Here is an 18,959-nt window from a genome sequence, read left to right as displayed (position 1 = left end):
GTCCTTGACCTAGAACATGTTATTTGCTTCAATCTCATATTGTTCTGGCTGCTGGTGTCCGTGACGTCTGCAGACAACCAGGGATCCTGATATTGTTTGATATTGTGACAAGCTTCCAGTGCAGGGGCACTTCAACAATATCCAACCTTGTAGTTTTCACAACAAGTGGAGAGTGGCTCTCCTGGTAATTTTGTAATGGCATATGACCTAAACCACAAGGGGGGGGGGGCATAGTGTTGAGTCTACTTGTATAATTATCATGCTGTACAATACAAAATTGCACTAGAGTCTGTGCTGCCAAAGCTGCACTTATAGGCTTATTATCATGCCACACCAAGCCAAAAAGGCTAATTTAAAGACTTGTTAACACTGGTATAGGATGCTCTCAAAAATGTTTGTGTTTTGTTTTGTTTTTTTGTTAATTGGGTTTTAGTTTAAAAAACAAAACAAACAAAACAATAAATTTCCCAGGAGAGCAGCAGCTTACACAGAATATTAAGAGACTGATTGGTGATTCTGAGAATGTACTGAGGATCTTTCTGTGAGTTCAGCTGCTGAAGGCTACGATCTGTGACGTTAAAAAGTCAGATAGCATTCACTAAAATACACACCCAGGACTTAATGTACTGTAACAATATGTATGAATGAAAAGATCTAAACTGGGACTGGATCATGCAGTTTTTGTAGGTATGGTTGATATGTACATTGCAGTGCCATGCAGCAGACTTGTCATTCCTTTTGCCTTGTTTTATTATAATGTTGAAAATTAATTTAAAAAATATATATATATATTTTTTTTTAAAAAGATCTAAACTGGGACTGGATCATGCAGTTTTTGAATCCTGACTCTTCAATAATGCATGGTGACTATATGCAAACCGAAACTTTACACCTATTGTTACACAATTAACCTTAAAAATGCACCATGTTTAAGCAGATGTTTGGCGTATTTGCAACATAATTTGCAAATGAATTACAAAATTGGTGGGGAAATCAAAATCAAAAATCAATTTGAGTGGAAGTAAATGTCCTGCAAAAAGGTTAAGATGGAAAAGTCCCTCTACTTGTCTGTGTGTGCTTCATATTCCCCAGCACTCTGAGTGGGTGATGCAGTATAAAGTGAATGAGATGCAGTGCCATCTAAAGGTCAATCCCAGGAACACTGAGTACATGACCCATGCACCCAGAGGTGTTGTCTGACTGCAAATGTACAGGTCCAGGTGAGGCAGACAACACTGTGCTGAAACTCTGATTAAGTCAATGAGGTAAACAACGACACATTTCCCTAACAACTGGCCCTCGTGGCTCAGAAACCTACCTCTTCTAGGCTGCAGACCAGATCTGGTCCTTCTTTGGTTACTGTAACTTTACACTGACACCGGTCCGGTCATTGAGTATACCAAGCTGTTATATTTGGATTTGGCCAAAGTCCGTTTTTTAACCCCACCAGACATCTCTTTTTGCATCGGCGTCAGATAGATTAAGGCGGAACAGTCGATCTGTACCGCCCCTCGTGCACTGCCTCCAAGCATCTCCCACTCTGTCATCCCCCCTTCAGCGTCCCCCCACCACACATAAGTAGCCAGCAACTTAAATAGTTGCTGCCAGCCATCAAATAACAGGGCAATCACAGCTGCCGTCACATCTCAACTCCGGCGCACAACAATCCTCATCACAGATTTGGCGTGTCTGCCCAGTGTCTGCCCAGTCTGCGCCAACTGCAGTGGGCGAGGTTTCGGCAAGTAGGCTAATCACAAAATCCTGTGCGCACAGGAGAAGTTGGTCCAGAGTGTTTCACGGGAACCCAGCGGTGAGATTGTAGAGGGGCCATGAACGGACAGAATGGCGCTTACGCCGTCATCGTGCCAAACAAGGTCCCAGAGAAAGCCAAAGAGCTGGTGGACCGGGGACACTGGGGGACCAAAGCGGAGTTCATCCTGACAGTGATGGGCGCCATCATCGGACCTGGGAATATATGGAGGTTTCCTTACCTGTGCTACAGGAACGGCGGCGGTGAGTGATGTCAGGCAGACTCTAACTTAAGTCATCAGTTGTTGCGCGCGTTTCTGATATTAACCACCAGTGATGACTATTGATAGGAGCTTGATTGTCCCCAAACATCCTCTCTTCTTGCAGGTGTGTTCTTCATCCCATACATCTTGTTTATGATTACATGCGGGATCCCCCTCTTCTTCCTTGAGACTGCTTTAGGACAGTACACCAGCCAGGGGGGGATCACGTGCTGGAGAAAGATTTGTCCGCTTTTCCAAGGTAAATTTATTTCCATCTTGCTTATTTTGAATTTATCCATAAAGGAAAATTTAACGGGGTGTCGTACTTTCTCAAGTCTCCTGAACAGCGCGTGCGTAAATACGCACAAAGTTTGTCTTTTCATCGAGTCAAGATCGCTTTAGATTTTGCACCGAAACTGTGTTTTAATTACCCCTAACTCAGCAGAAAATGACAGGGTACTAATTAAAGTATCGTGCTAACTTGAAAAAAAAAATAAAAATTCTCTGATTTTTCAGTGTCCATCAGGAAATCAAGTGAATAAAACGACGTTCTCACGTTTAGTCTAATTTCCATTTCCCTTGTGAATTAGAAACAAAACACAAACTGGCGAGTTGATGGTTGAAGTATAATTATTACCCAAAATCAAATCAAAGTGAAATGTTTAAAAACTTCTCTGTCAGGAGTGAGAGGGGCAATGTGAATGACGTTTTTGCTTGTAGCTTCAAATTAAACTAAAGTTGGTTAGTTTGTGAGAGATACAGTGATATTACTCTGATTACCGGTAAGATGCATTTATTAATATTGTGGAAACTCTAATCCATATTCTCTAACAAATAAAGAGCATATAGCCTAAAGGTCTATAAAGTCACCAGCAGAGGTCCCCATCACCTACTGTCAACTAAAAACATTGACATGGTTTTACATAACACACATACAGGGCCTATATAATAGTAATATGAATCATGGTCAAAAAGAACTGATTTTAGTTTTTCTATGGTCTGCAAATATGCACATGACACGCAACATAAACATATTACCATCAATTAGAGATCACACCATGTACACACACATACAAATATGCAACACTTGTGATGTCAACACTTCCACTTGTCAATATTGTAAATCTTAGGATCGTGTCTCATGTAGGAGAGTCACTTTTTATTATTATATGCCAAACTGACTGAGTGTTATAGCTTTTACAAGTGCTCAAAGACACTTACAGATCATAGAGGTATGTTATGACATTAGGCGGGAAACCCCAGAAACCTGTCCATAATTCAAATTAACTAATAAATACATAAGATTACACCCTAGCTCCCACTGAATGTTAGCACACTTCAAATCTTTGCAACGTGATATGAGGTTACATAAATTTTAAACAATAAGAAACTGTACACCGCCCTCACTAATCTTCTATTCTTCTTTTTCTCAGGCATGGGCTATGCCAGTCACTTAATCATTGCATTCAGTGCAACCTCCTACATTGTCATCTTGGCATGGGCCTTCTTTTACCTGTTCTCATCCTTCAGTGCAGAGTTGCCTTGGGCCACATGTGGAAACGAATGGAACACAGGTAACTTGCCCTGCAGCTAAACTCACTAAAGAACTGTCATAATAAGCTGACATGTAGTTAGTTTGATCACACATTTTTCTGTTAATATTTGGTTTATTGTATAAAATGCTGTCTTTGATTTATAACATGAATGGTGCTTTTTTTTTTTCCTGGGCAAATTGAATCGTAGGCAACTGGACTTGTATTTGTCAGGGAAGACGTTTCGCCTCTTATCCAAGGGGCTTCATCAGTTCGTACGCAACAAGTCTCACTAGTCTGCACTAGCTAGACAAAGACAGTGGTGTAAGACCCAGGTATTTAACCCATGATTTAACCTCTATGAATAGGAGTGGTCACCACCAGAGTACCTGTAGGTGGGTTTACGAAGGTACTGGTTTCACTTGACCATTGTTGGGGTCCCCTTTAGAGTTCTGTGACACTTGGGGAACAACAGTCAGGTGAAACCCTGGTGAACGACGATCGTTGAGAGTGGTTAGAGGTTGAGTTGTTTAATCTCCTGGGTACAGATGAAAGGGCCGCATTGTGAATGGGAGATAGGTGGTGCCTCAGACCTCCTCCTCTGTTCAGGGATGGTTTCTCCACTTTAACATAGATGGCTTCTTTTACTCCTCTTTCAAACCATCTGTCCTCCCTGTCCAGAATATTTTTGTCCAGAATCTTTTTCTGGACAGGGAGGACAGATGGTTTGAAAGAGGAGTAAAATCTGTCCTCCCTGTCCAGAATCTTGGATTAGAGGCAAAACGTCTTCCCACACAAATACAAGTTCAGTTGCCTACGATTCAATTTGCCCAGAAAAGAACGATGGATGAATGAGAATATCCATAGACAATCTGGATGGTGGAACATCAGAATAAACTGAAATATTACATTGACATAGGCAGGTCAGCAGTGTTCAGAGACAGGATTGTGATGAGACACAGATCAGGGGAAGGAACATGAAGGTGCCAAAGAGCACAGTGACCTCCATAATTCCTAAATAGAAGAAATAGGAGTCTACCTAAGAGTCTGGGGTTTAAACTTTGTGAATGCACTGTCATGGGGGTTGAAAGCAATGAAAAGAAAAGAAAACACAGTTATCAAATATGTAACTGAAAGATAGCTGTGTGAACATCAACAAATGGTGGCAAAAGGTGAAACAAGAATGTATTCTCTTCACCAATCTCAGAACAAAAAAACATCCCTATGTAGTAGTACATGCACAATGTAATGCAACTTTTACTTTGAAATGAGTATTTAAACTTTGTTATTTATTTATTATTTTTATTCTCTCATATTAGACTCATGCTTGGACCTCAGCCATCCAAATCTGAGCCTCAGCATGACCTCCAGACTGAACACCACTCTTCCTGTTGTGGAGTTCTGGCAGTAAGCATGTACTCAACATGAGTTTAACTGTGTGCTGTTTTTTCTTGCTCTGGTCTCTTTTCTCAATCCCAAATCATTCCAGATCCTCTCTTCCTCCCTTCCATCTCCATTCACACTTTTGCTTGGACTGGCAGCCCGATGAATGGGTGAATGAGTGACAAGTAGGCATAGCCCAAAACACACAACACAGCCTTCATCTTTGAAATTTGGTGTTTGGTTATTTAGTTAGACAATAGCACAATTCAGGATTAAAATCAGGATTTTCACAGTGCAATTGAAATTGAAAATGACTTTGAAGTGACAGTTGGTGGCATGTTATAACAAGTTTTCAAACTTTTCTGTTGTCTGACAAACAGATAAAGAGTTGCCCACTTGTGAGTCTCTCCTCTTCCTCCTCGTCACTCATCCACCTCCACATGCTGATGTTTTCCTCTGCATACAATACGCTTCATCTCCCCTTCACTTGTCATTCATGTTTCACTCACCCACACCATTTCTCCCACTTCTCAACGCTGTCCAGGCGCCGGGTTTTGAAAATCTCTAGTGGCATCGAGGAGGTGGGCAGCCTGAGGTGGGAACTGGTCCTCTGTCTCATCCTGACCTGGGTCATTTGCTATTTCTGCGTTTGGAAAGGCATCAAGTCAACAGGAAAGGTTAGATTCTGCACCATTCAAAAATGTTCCTCATGTTTTTGTAAAAAATATTACCAAGATTCTCCATCAAATTAAGTTTTCAGTGGTATAATTCATTTCTGAGCAATCTATAGTTAAGATAGCATTTGATTACATCTCATACTGTACACAGATGTGTCTAAAGGTCAGTTTAATAGTAAAAAAAAAAACATGTTAAGCCACAATGTTTGAAATGGCAGATATCTACAACTAAGTTTGTTTATTGTCAGCATTGTTTTAGGATAGACAGTAGAGGGTTTCACATTGTTTTTTAATGTAAAATTAGTATGAAACCAAGACACTCATGTGTTTGCATCAGCTGATTATCTTTTGTTTTTATTTGTGCTTCCCACATCTGGTTCATATACAGTATCCACTGTTGATGAGTAAGTACCATCCAGTTATATTCATGTAGGAACAACGCATAGTACCAGATCTAAATGTTACAGTGACACACACACAGGCCTCTAAGGGCCTGGTTTACTTTGCTCCAAAGTAAACCAGGGTTGTTGTGCAGAAAACCCCTTGAGCCAGCAGCACTCCCTCATGTCAAAACCAACAACTTCAAAATTTTGTCAATAAACAGCCAGTTCTGAGTAGAAATCTACCAACTTCCAGTGCTTTGAGAACAATGCCCAACTCCAAAAAAGTGAAAATGCCTCCAGTTCAAGATGATGTCACCTGGAGTCCATAAAATAAATGGAATCTAGCAGAGACTCTGCAATACACATTATGGAACTAATAATATTGCACCCAATATACACTACAGTAATTCAGTTTGTCTAATTTTTCTTAGTTAAATCAGGTTTTGGTCTCAAAACCATATTTTACATCATAAACCATAAAATTTGCTATTGCTATTTGCTGTTGCTATCAGTTATTTCATATATTGGAAACTGATGAAAAGATGGAAAAAATAAAGTAGCCTATAGCTCAATAAATAATAAACAATATCATTAGTTTTAAAATGTTCATGCTCTTTTTTTCAGGCTGCCTACTTCACCGCCACATTCCCCTTCGCTATGCTGTTGGTTTTGCTCATACGAGGCGTTACTCTACCAGGCGCAATGGAGGGGATCATATACTACATATACCCAGATATCTCTCGCCTCTCCGATCCCCAGGTAAGAACACTGATAATATTTAGAGCACTCTTTCCTTGGAGACATGCAAATACACACACACACATTTGTTTGACCGTTTTCCAGGTGTGGATGGATGCTGGTACTCAGATCTTCTTTTCTTATGCCATTGGCTTTGGCTTCCTAACCTCTCTTGGGAGTTACAATCATTATAACAATGACTGTTACAGGTAAGTACAATGCTAATCTATCGAAACTATCCAGTGAAATTTGATGCAATAAAGCCAAAAAAATAATTATTATTATTATCTAATTTTTAAATTAAGCATTAGCAATCGTTCAGAACTGGATTTGTTTTCTTTCCAGGGACTGTTTCTACTTGTGTCTGTTGAACAGTGCTACCAGCATTGTGGCAGGCTTTGCCATTTTCTCAGTTTTGGGGTTCATGACTTATGAACAAGGAGTGGATATTTCTGAGGTGGCAGAATCTGGTACGTACTGGCTCGGTGACGTTTAACACAGTAATACATTTCCTGAGGGTCTTTTGGGAAGCTTGCGTGGCGTAGTCAGATATTGCACCCTTTCAGACACTACCTCTTCACCCTTTGTGGAAACTCTGCCAAATCTTGTGATGTTTCCTCATCCTTATCCCTTTAATTTTCCAACCTAATAAGCTTTTGGCAGACTTGGAATCTGTTCTTCTGTCATCTGTAGCTTTTCTCTTTTTGATACTCTACCTTTAACTTGAACCTTGCAGTTCAGCTCAGGTGAGCATGATTACTGTTAAGCAGCAAGCAGTAGGAATGCAGGGCTCAAGACAAAAAAGATTAATGAGAGTTGCCATGAGGCATGACCTCCATTTTAGGGAACACAATGTCTCAGAGTGGAATTGAAAAGCAAACCACAAACTAAATCTAATCCATTTGAGGGAAAAAAAAAAAAAAAAGGATGATCAGAGCAGCCTAAATGGGAGAATTTTGCCACTAAAATTTGAGACGGTGCAAGTCAATTTTTCATCAACTTACATATGTGCCACCAGTAAATTGCCATTTCTTTTTTCAACACTGGTGAAAGGCGACTCAAAGAAACTGCCATTACAGGTGACAGGCCAGTGTGTGTGAGGATCATGAATTAAAAGGAAATGTGAATGTTTTCTTTGCAAGTCGATTTACGCCCCTAATTTTTCTGCTTGTGCTACTAAAGTCACTGTGCTTCTAGTAAAAATAGTTAGATTGGAGCCCTGCTTTGGCCCAAATGTAAATCTCAACAAGAAAAAGGGGAAAATAATGACTTTCAACTCAGTCTTAGTACGCTAGACCCCCTCCAACAATCATTTTAAAGCATTCTCAGTGGTCTTTAAATTGTGATTGAGAAGTTTTTAGCCAAAATCACAAAACCTGTGCCATTTCCCAGGGCTCTCCTTCTGCAGAGCTCCAGTAAGCTCATTAGCAATGCAACAGGATGTACTTGCTTACTGGCGATCCACACATAACTGACAGATTCAGAACGTAAACACACATCAGCTGGCCCTTGACACTGTTACCCGGCAACGGTAGTGTTCCATTTACAATGTTGCCTGGGACAACGCTACCTGTGTCTGTGCGCGCGCGAGAGAGGGAGAAAACAAGTAGCCCAGTAGCACCGCAATCATTGCTCTACACAGCAAAGCTAGCAGTTAACTAAACAAACAAATCAGTAGCTAACAGGAAGTTGCCTAATGTTGTCGTTCTGTAGCCCCCTAATCATTAATTAAAAAAAACAAACAAACACACTAGTCATGAATAAGTTAGTTACTTATCGTGGAGAAGAAAACACAGTTCCGAGTGAAGCAGGAGCATTCTCATAGCCTCCTGTGTCGTCGGACAAGGAAAGAAATTCAGCCTTGGACCACCGGAAGTGAAGCAGGAACGACGGAGCCTCCGGTAAAAACTTGAAAACTTGATCCGACAGTGTCTGCTCACATCTGTTTTATCTCCTTGCCATGTGGAGAGTTGTGCCATCTCATGCTGCCAGATCCCCATGTCTTGGGAGCTCTGAGAGGGCCGACCGTTAGCTTGTTTGTTTGTTTGTTTGTTTGTTTGAATTAACGGTTACAGTGAATGATTGTGACGTCAGCCACAGGCTTCAGGAGCGCGGGCTGTCAAACCTCCGTCGCCGCCATCTTGGCAGCAGGCTACTTGACTCCAACGATTTACCCGTTAAAGGGATAGTTTAACATTTTGGCAAATTCTCCTATTGCCATAATCTCTCTATAGTCATAGCAGTAAGTTAGGTTCATTGTCTTTAATTATCAGTGCATGTTGTTCTTAGATCTAAGGAGCAGAGACGCTTGCTGCTCGAACACAATGGAGGTGAATGGTAGCCTATGGTCCCCTGTCCCTCATCAAATTCATCAAATACACAATCCAACAATTCAAAATGCTCTCATCATGGATAAGTTGTGACCTCCACATTCACCACGCAATGTATAATGATAGACTACATGTAAACATTACAACACATGAAGCAACTCTGAACAACTTTCGCTTTTGAAATCACTCCGCCCTGTCTCAAATGTAGTTCCGGCTATGCCTCGAAAACAACTCCGTCTCATAATGTTACATGATTATTTCACAGCATGCTGTCATTCATCATTCATGCTGAGCAGCTTGCGTCCCTGCCCACGGATCTCAAATAATAAACCGTTTTGGACCAAAAGGCGTACCTCATTCACCCCACAGAAAGTAGACATTCTTCATTCTTCAACATCCCATCCATGGCAACTGCTGAAGTTCCATGTGAAGTTCTCCATGAAGTTGTTGCTAGGATAGGCTACAGACTAAACATCCTGAGGCACTTTTAATAATATCTGGAGACTTCAGTCATGTTTTGCTGATGGATTCACTAGGGGATTTGTGGAGAGTTGCACACCGAAGAGCTCATTCTGAACAACTGGGATCACTTCATAACACCTTGATGGACGAAGAGATATAGCTAGAAGATCCTTTGTACCTTCAGCCATCAGGCTTTTTAATTCTTCTGCAAATGGTAGATGAGCTGACAAACAAATTAATTCATATTCATATTAACCATCTGACTAGAATGAGATCAGACAGTTATTATTTTTTAAAGCATAAGATTTTAGAATGGCCCAAATTTACAAATACTAGGCTAAAACTTGATGCTAGATTTTTAATTTTATGTTATGTATTCTTCATCTCCATAATTCAAATGCAGGATTAAAACAACCACTTTACTGATTATCCTTTCTCCGTCTGTTTCCTCTTGGCATGATCACTCTCTGTCTTGTGAAAATTACACATTCAAACGTGGACATCCTTAACACAGGAAAGTGAGAATCAGATGGTGTTGGTGCACACAAGTGACTGTTTGTCTGTCTTGTTTTATTTAGGTCCAGGACTGGCTTTCATCGTCTACCCACGTGCAGTGGCCATGATGCCTGCACCTCAGGTGTGGTCGGTGTGTTTCTTCCTCATGATCATTCTCCTCGGACTGGATAGTCAGGTACCAGCAAAACCCTTCTGAATGTATTGATAGATTGATTGATTGAATGAATGAATGATCAAAGCTCTGACTCTTTTTGCCTCTCACCGACTTCTTCCAGTTTGTTGGTCTGGAGTGTTTAATGACGTCACTGGTTGATTTGTTCCCAACTTACCTGCGTCAAGGCTGCAGACGTGAGCTGCTTCTGCTGGCTATCTGCTGTACCTGCTGTCTGCTGGGACTCTCACTGGTCACTGAGGTTTGTACAGTAGACTTCATAAACCCTTTATTACTGTTTGTCTGATAGGATTGTAGGATTTAGGGGAATGTAATATTTTTTAACTTTCAGTTGTTTAATCAAATGAAACTAAGACCCAGATCAGACCTGGTATTAATATGTGAGTCAGGTGAATGTAACATCTCTAAACTGTCAGTTCTGCACATGAGCCTTGGGTGTTCACTTGTGATCCATTCCTACTTCCCCGTTCAAGATGCAAATAAATAAGCATGTGTTGTTGTTTTTAGCCAGTCTGACTGTGACAGATGGGTTCATTATCATGGGTTTGTGAGAGAGAGCAGGACCAGGAGGGGCTGAGCCTGGGAATCGATGCCCTCAGCTCAGTTCTACAGTTAAAGCAGATATCAGTGGAATGTTTTTGTTAATATAAGTCCTAAATAGTCCTATTTTCCGTCAGCAATCACTTACATGAAGTATTTCAGCCTAAACACGAGTCTCTCCGTCACTCTGCTCTGCTGTAACCCGAGGAGAAAATTTTCCTTGTGGGATACAAGTGTTATCCAATGAGGGGAGAGAACGGCATGAAGGGCTGTGTGTGCAGCCAAGGGATGCGCGTGAATGTGGTGACGTAGCACGAGGACCAATTGATGCCTGACAAGGGCGGGGGCTGCTAACTCATGGTGCGTTCAAGGAAACTCGTACTTTGTGTTTTTCCTTCCTGTGAAGTCATACCAGTTCGATCTGGTACGAGTTCACGGGTCGGAAGTTACGAGTGGCCGTTATAGGGAACTTTCACAGACAACAGGACGGTAAAAACACGAGCTACGGGTTACCTGGAACGCTACCAAGTCGTAGTTGTGACTTGAAGCTGTAACTTACGGTTTCAAAAGCCTGCCTTGAATGCAGCATTAGCCGAAACGGCCGTGAAGCTGATATCTGCTTTAATTAAAATGCTTTATCTTTTTGAAATGGTAAACTATTTTTGTTTCATTACAACTGTGGCAGAAGACATCAGTTCTGTAAATTATTATTTAGTGTAGCCAAGGCCATTGGAAGGAATTCTGGGCCCCTGAAAGAATACTAAAGTGGGCCCCTACCCCCTGACTCTCCACTTTTTTTTCTTAGACTACGTATGTATTATAATTTTTTGTTTTGCCCGCTTTGTTTTGATGCTAATGCAGCATTACTATGAGTATTAGTCAGGGTCTTATGCAGAATAAAACAGTCATACAAAGATTAGACTACTGGGATTTTTTGTAGGCCCTACTGGGCGCTAGGCCCCTAGAATTATCATCACATTTCTCCCCTATACAATGGCCCTGAGTGTAGCTCTGGACACATTTGCATTCACCCTGCTAAAATAGACCATCTCTGAATGTGTCTGAGCCGGGATTGGATCTGAAATGCGTCCTAAATATCTTGAGTCCTCAGACCTGGCTTCCTGTCACCTGAAATGGATGTCAGTGAGTTTTTAGTGACTATCAGTCCATTGTATTTACACAGAAAGTAACTGCTACTAGTAGGCTACAGATGAAAACAGATAAACAGTGAAAAATGACATTCTATTAAAGATTTGATCAATAAGCAAAACAAAATATAAGAGGTAAAAATGACACTGTTATATGAGGTTATGTGTTGGGCTATTTCTTGGCCGTCAGGCAAGTTGCCTCCTGTCTCCTCTCCTGTTTATTCATCAGCTTCAAACTGAACTTACAGATATGAGAGCAACAACACTTGAGCTGCTTGACACCAGTTAGAAAAACAAAAAACCTGGCCTCCGTTGTTCCCCAGACCTCCTGCTGCTGCTGCTGCTCTGCCACAGAGAAAAAGGGAACATGCCAAAGCATCCAGCAGAGTCTCTCTTGCCAGTTTCTGCTGTTGTAGTCTTAGAGGTCTTAGAAATACCTAATAAACTTCAATCTTCTGTACACAACCAAAGATATTGTTTTGAAACAAAAAAATATTCTCTTCATATTAGATATTGTGAGGAGATCAGTGCCTGTCTCTTATAAAACTCTCTTGTTTTTATGTTTTAGTAATCATACAAACAACCTTCAAAATTCAGATGAAATGCAAAGACTTACGTAATTATACCAACATTTCATTTACAGGTTATGTTTTGTATGAAAACGTCCTTATTGCAGCTCTCAGTATGATCAGTGTACTGATGACAAGTGTTGTTTTCAGGGAGGGATGTACCTGCTGCAGCTGTTGGATCATCACGTCTGCAGCGGCACCACCCTGCTGCTCCTCTCCTTCTGTCAGGCCGTCAGCATCGGCTGGGTCTACGGTGAGTCATAGACCGGACAACCGACCGTTACAGACACGAGGTCCCTTCATCACAAGACGACTGTCTGCACATCTGCACATCTGGACATCTGGTGCGCTGATAAACTGATCCCAAAGATTACCACTGACCTTTTTATGTTATGTTTTTCTGTTCCCAAAAGGTGCTGACCGCTTCTACGACAACATCACAGAAATGATTGGTTATCGTCCGTTCCCATTTATGAAATACTGCTGGCGCTGCGTTACCCCCCTGTTTATTTTTGTAAGTTCCTTTCATTCACTGGCAATTTCGTCTGTGATTGATTCCTGTTTTCCATGTGTGATGCTGCTACCGCTCACGTCGGTCTGTGTGATGTGTGATATTGTATATGACATGTCATGTTCAGGGCAGTTCAGGAAGTGGGGGACCACCCTGGTGATAATCATCATGGAGATCAGTCATAGGCAGAGCTGCAGATACACAAACACAGATGATGGATTTACTGTATTTTTACAACTGCATAGCACTCGTCTTTACCTCTCTGCTTTTTGACACTTAAATTCATCTTGTAATCCGTCACTGTCCACACACGTTTACACCACAAACACCCTCAACCTCAGCGTCCGTCATCCAGAGGTGGACACATAGAGCACTGGAAAAGTGCTGTTTGCAGTTTTAAGTGAAAATACACTCTGCATTAGATTTTTAATCTGTGGCCATAATAAAGACTATTAACTAAACAAGCATCTTTAACCTACTAGATAAAGGTAGAAACATCTAGTTTTATACTGTACCCCCCTTGAACTTAACGTGAACCCTCTGTGTTTGTCTCTCTCCACAGGGAACCTTCATCTTCTCTATTGTCAAATACTCCCCACTGAAGTTCAGTAATTCTTATGTGTATCCACTGTGGGCCAACGTCCTGGGCTGGTTCCTCGCCACCATCTCCCTCTCCCTCATCCCACTGTTTGTGATACATAAGATGATGCAAGGAAAAGGTTCCCTTCAACAGGTGAGCTGTTTCTCTGAGTCATTGACGGTCTGTGTGGTGGGGGGTGTCCCATTTCCTCCCTTAAAGGGGACATACCATGCCCCTTTTCCACAAATTAAAATAGTTCTGTGACATGCTTTGGACAAAATACCCCAAGGATCAAACATCACAGCTCTTTTCATTAGCTCAAAACAGCGCTGTTCAGGGGCGGTGCGTGGCGCAGTGGGTAGAGCGGCCGCCCCATGTAGAGGCTACAGTCCTCGCCGCAGGCGTCCCCGGTTCGAATCCCGCGTCGGGCAGACCTTTCCTGCGTGTCATTCCCCCTCTCTCTGCCTCCCCATTTCCTGTCTATCTCTACTGTCATCACTATCAAATAAAGGCAAAAAGCCGAAAAATATACTTTAAAAAAAAAACAAAAAAAAAACAGCGCTGTTCAGAACGACTTTAAATGCAAATGAGCCACTGCTCACCAGGCTCCGCCCCCTCTACCGGTACTCACAGGTAGGGGTGGTATTATGCAAATTCAAAAATGAATGACAACTGAGGGAACAGCTCATAAAACCATGGATTTCAATCTAGGGAGCCTGAAAATTACAGATTTATTTGTCAATTCTCACATTTTGGGGGCGCAAAGGCAAGACAAACACCCGAATATACTGTATGTTAAAGACCCTTCAAAAAGTGATATTTCCATAATATGTCGCCTTTAACACTAGCACTTGGCCACTTTTCATCTTGCACTGCCAGTCTTGCAATAGGACAGCGCCTTAGTGTCTAAACAGAGAGTGAGAGGTTATATACGAACACCAGCTCCATGCACAGAGGTGAAGACGTGAAGAGTGGGGGTTTCTCCTTTCTGCCAAACCCTGCTGTGAAGTTGACGTTGTTACCTCTTATGAACTTGATGTTGATCCATAAAACCTTAAACCTCCTGTAGATTATGATCAGTGTGAGAAAAAAACACACAACTCCGCTGCTGTGAGAGATGCAGTCATTGAAAAAACAAAAATAAAATCAAATATGTTTAGATTTGATAAAAAACTAATCTTAAAGAGCTCAGTGTCTCTGACATGGCAGAATGTTATGTGCAGAGGTCGCTGAGGTTCAGTTTGGCTTGATGTAAAATAAGATTCCTTGGCTCAGAGTTTTTCTTAACAGGATTTCTCAAAATATTCTCCATGGGGAACAGATTTTCAGAAAGTAAACCACAGGATTAGATAGAAATCACGACCCCATGGACTTTATCAATGTATATGAGTCATTCCCTTTTTAAAGGCAGAAAAGATCCTGTTAAATCTTTTACTTTGTCTCACAAACTAAAGACACAGCGGCAGCAGTGGGTTACATGTTCATTAACAATCATCTATCCAGGCACTGATGTTTATTTTCAGCCATAAACACCCAGCAGCACAATATTTGTTTATTAAAAGTCTTGTTTAAGTGACAAAAAGCACAAAAACAAAGGTATATGTGATGTATAATAAAATATACATGTCTTCAAAGGGGCTGACAGAGCATCCCCTGCCTCATCCTCTAATCGACGTTACTGGAAAACGTATATATTGTATATGATGTGATATATTTTATATGTATAATATTGGTTAGTTGTGAGAGGAATGTTGTTTTTCAAGTTTCCATTTAGTTGTTAGATTTTGATTGTTATTCGTCATGTGTTTTACCAAGCTCAGTGCTGCCACTTAAACATAGTGCAACACAAACTAAAATATAAGAAAACAATATTAACACAGTGTACAAATGCACAGTAATATAAGTAATACTGTATGGTACTGTATGTTTTCTCTCCTCAGCGTTTCCTGCAGCTGTGCCAGCCGGTCGACGACCTCCCTCTGGATCAGAAATGTCCTCCCGCACTGGGAACCAGTGGCACCGGCGTCCACACGGAGCTCAAACCATTATCGCAGACTGGGGAAGTCGCTCAGTGAAACAGCAAGATGTACTGTGTGTGTGTGTGTGTGTGTGTGTGTGTGTGTGTGTGTGTGTGTGTGTCTGTGTGTGTCTGTGTGTGTGTGTTCGTATGGAGTCAGACAAAATATGGGAGTAAATGAGTAACATTTAGCTCACCAACAGCTTTAATTTGTATGTCTTAGTTTTTACTTTATTCCATTGTTAGAAGTTGTGGTTTTGCAGGGATGATGATGAAACGGTCTCATGTAGTTGCTCCAGAAACTGAACAGTTTTTTGTTTTTTTTAAATAAGAAAATACAGCTGTGTATCTGTTTTGAGATACAATATGCATAATTTTAAAGTGTACACAGTACACTGTACACAATAGTCAGTTTGTTGATCACTGACATGTTTCATATGACATTGTGAGTCTTTCTTTTTTTATTGTTTTTTATTTTATTGTAATAATTTTCTTCCTCTTTGCTGTGTCATCATCGTCGTCTCACCATCTCACCTCTTTGTTAAACCTCAGTGGGTCAAAGGTCACACAGACCGTCATCCCAGCAAAGAGTCTCTTTTTATCAAGTCTTTGGGAATATGTATAGTTTTCTGTTTTGGACTTTTATTTTTTCCTGTTACATAAGATGGCTGAAGATGAAGCCTGATAGAGTGTCATGTCTTAACTGTAATAAACTGTGATAAAACACAATCCATGAACTAAACAAGTGACCTTGTTGTAAGGGATCATCAGTTTGTTTTAAATACATGAATAAAAGACATTTTAAATACACAAACAGTGATTCATGTCGTGGTGTGTTCAGTACTTTATACATCTTGCAGACGCACACGTTAAACACATTAAAATTAGTCAAATTGAAATTCTTGGATGAATATTTCATAAATATTTTTGCTATTTTTCATCATGTAAGAAAAACATGTCAGAGAATTGAATTGGTAAAAACAAAAAGTACAGTGTTAGTCAATACTTCCTTCAGTATCTGTTCAAATCAAATCAAATCAACTTTATTTATATGGCACTTTTCATACAATGTAACACAAAGTGCCTCACAGAGGATCAAAACAAAACAAAACAAAACAATTCAAAACACCGCCAGTCATTCATTAGTGAATCAATTGTGAAACCAAACAAGAAATGGATGAATATACAGCGAATGAATGTTTCTACTGTAACTCATCATGTGGAGTCATTTATTAACCGACATAATGTAAATAATTTATCGCTGTTTCATCGCAAAGCTCATCTTTACCTCACCTAAAAGCTCCAAAGTCTCAAACTCAGACAAGTCCACTGTTTTATATATAACTGTAGCCTACATATGTGCAGGTACAAAGTCTAGATTCAACTCAAATCCATCCTGATCCACAATGTGCTTTAAATCTACTGGAATCGGCACAGGTCTGTGGTTAGTACCATTGATACCAGTTTACAGGCTGAGATTAAAATGAGTCGACCGAAAGAGAAACACGTGAACTGTTAGTGAAAAATGAGATGATCATTGTCGACGGGTGTGGAGCTTTTACAGTCTATGGTGTGGAGGTGATTTAAGTTCAGTTCAGTTTAGGAACAAGATCAGAGTCAGAGGTCATGTGACGGGAGAGAGAGAGAGAGAGAAAGCGGGGATCATATAACATTTTGAGCTCCAAACTAAAACTGTGTGACGTGTCTCAGGAGTTTTGTTTATTATTATATTATATATATTATGGAGGACACAACAACAACAAGAGAAGTGTCTTCTACTGTGAAAACAACTGAATCATCTCTGATTTCCACCTTATATTTATTAAGTCTAAGGTTCCTCAGTGTGGTCACATGACTGTACACAGGGCCGTTGTATAGGGGAGAAAGGTGATGATTATTCTAGGGGCCCAGCGCCCAATGGGGCCCATAAAAAACCCCAGTAGTCTAATCTTTGTATGACTGATTTATTCTGCATAAGACCCTGACTAGTACTCACAGTACACTGTAAAAACTCAACATCTTTCCAAGAATATTTGTCTTATTTCTTGTCCAAATGTCTCATTTCTAGTCAAAGCTTATCTCTTTCCACTTAAAATAAGACTCATAACCTAAAAATTAACTTGTTTTTAGATAATTTTCACTTGAAATAAGTAGAAAAATCTGCCAGTGAAAGGAAGTTTTTTGTGCTTGTAATAAGGAAGAAAAACTTGTTCCACTATCAGATTTTTTCTACTTATTTCAAGTGAAAATCTGCTGCTTTGCAGTGTATGAGCCCACTTTAGTATTCTTTAAGGGGGCCCAGAATTCCTAGCAACGGCCCTGACTGTACAACAAACTATAGGCCAAAGGGAGAGGTTCATTAATGGTTATTGAATGTAATATATTATTGACTATGAATATAATAAATATCAAGCTAAATTGACAAAAGAAACAGACATGAGTCCGTAGAGAAACATTGGCAGTAGGTTTTGGTGTTGGTAGAAGGAGTTTCATTCTGTGTGTTGGTTTGTTTCCAAACTAAACAAAACATCTGTCAGGACACGAGTCGTTAAGAGTCCAACATGTGTCCTTCAGCTCTGTGAGTCTCTTCTGTGTCAGTCTGTCAGTTTCTTAACTGTAATGTAATGTTATCTTTCTTAATAAACTGTGTCTGAAGACATCGCTCACACTGTTGTTTTCAAAAGCCCCAAAACATTCAGATCACAGGGATCTGGACCCAGAGGTTCTGCAGCCTCTGGTTCCACATGGTTCTGGTCCCAGCAGCTGTTTCTCTTTTTCCAATAGAGCTGCTCCAAAGTCTGTTTTCAACCAACCTCCACCAACACCACCCACCAAAATAAAAGCCTGGAAAGTTCTGAATACTGAGATCAGTTAGAATAAATCCCAGCAGCAAAACTTCGGCCAATCATCGGACAAACTCCAGATGAGCAACATTAAACCAGACCATCACCATTGATATGACTCACAATTTGTGAAAGTTAACCCAAAGCAAGGACACAGACTTATGGTACAAATGATCGAGTGAAGTGAATGTGGCATCTTGTTAACCCTTTAATCCTAACCCCAGATTTAAACCCAGTTTTAATCCTTTAAACTGTAACCAATGACAACACAGACACATACAGTCGTTGAATAGTCAAAGCCTCAGATGGACGTCCACATCCATCTGTTGCATTTAGCTCCTAACTTACTAAATGTCTCATTGAATTCTGGGTAAACTGAGAAATCCCTTTGAAATAATACATACAGTATGGCCGACAGAGGAACTGCGTCCAACCACACACAGTTCTGTTCACGTGTAAAGGAAAATGTTTTGTCTTCCAACACTTAGACAGAGATTTCACTTGGGACGCTAAGCAAATATAGCAAAAAGAAAAATGTGACCTTAC

The 18,959-nt window shown here is 40.5% G+C and overlaps 1 protein-coding gene across 1 annotated transcript; it reads left to right on the top strand.

The window, feature by feature from the left end:
• The first annotated feature begins 1,770 nt into the window (after nucleotides 1-1,770).
• LOC146974126 (sodium- and chloride-dependent GABA transporter 2-like) lies at nucleotides 1,771-16,194 on the top strand. The gene is made up of 14 exons (XM_085797222.1): nucleotides 1,771-2,013; nucleotides 2,137-2,271; nucleotides 3,446-3,586; nucleotides 4,864-4,951; nucleotides 5,472-5,604; nucleotides 6,612-6,746; nucleotides 6,831-6,934; nucleotides 7,071-7,195; nucleotides 10,096-10,208; nucleotides 10,309-10,446; nucleotides 12,613-12,715; nucleotides 12,876-12,976; nucleotides 13,536-13,706; nucleotides 15,494-16,194. The coding sequence occupies exons 1-14, from the start codon at nucleotides 1,830-1,832 to the stop codon at nucleotides 15,626-15,628; spliced, it is 1,806 nt and encodes a 601-aa protein (XP_085653348.1). The 5' UTR covers nucleotides 1,771-1,829; the 3' UTR covers nucleotides 15,629-16,194.
• Nucleotides 16,195-18,959: the final 2,765 nt, after the last annotated feature.

This window comes from Trachurus japonicus, chromosome 14 (assembly GCF_045865225.1).
Source record: "Trachurus japonicus isolate A0001 chromosome 14, Traja_1.0".
Taxonomy (NCBI): domain Eukaryota; kingdom Metazoa; phylum Chordata; class Actinopteri; order Carangiformes; family Carangidae; genus Trachurus; species Trachurus japonicus.
The sequence above is the reverse complement of the archived record's forward strand: the minus strand, read 5'-3'. Positions and strand labels throughout refer to the sequence as shown.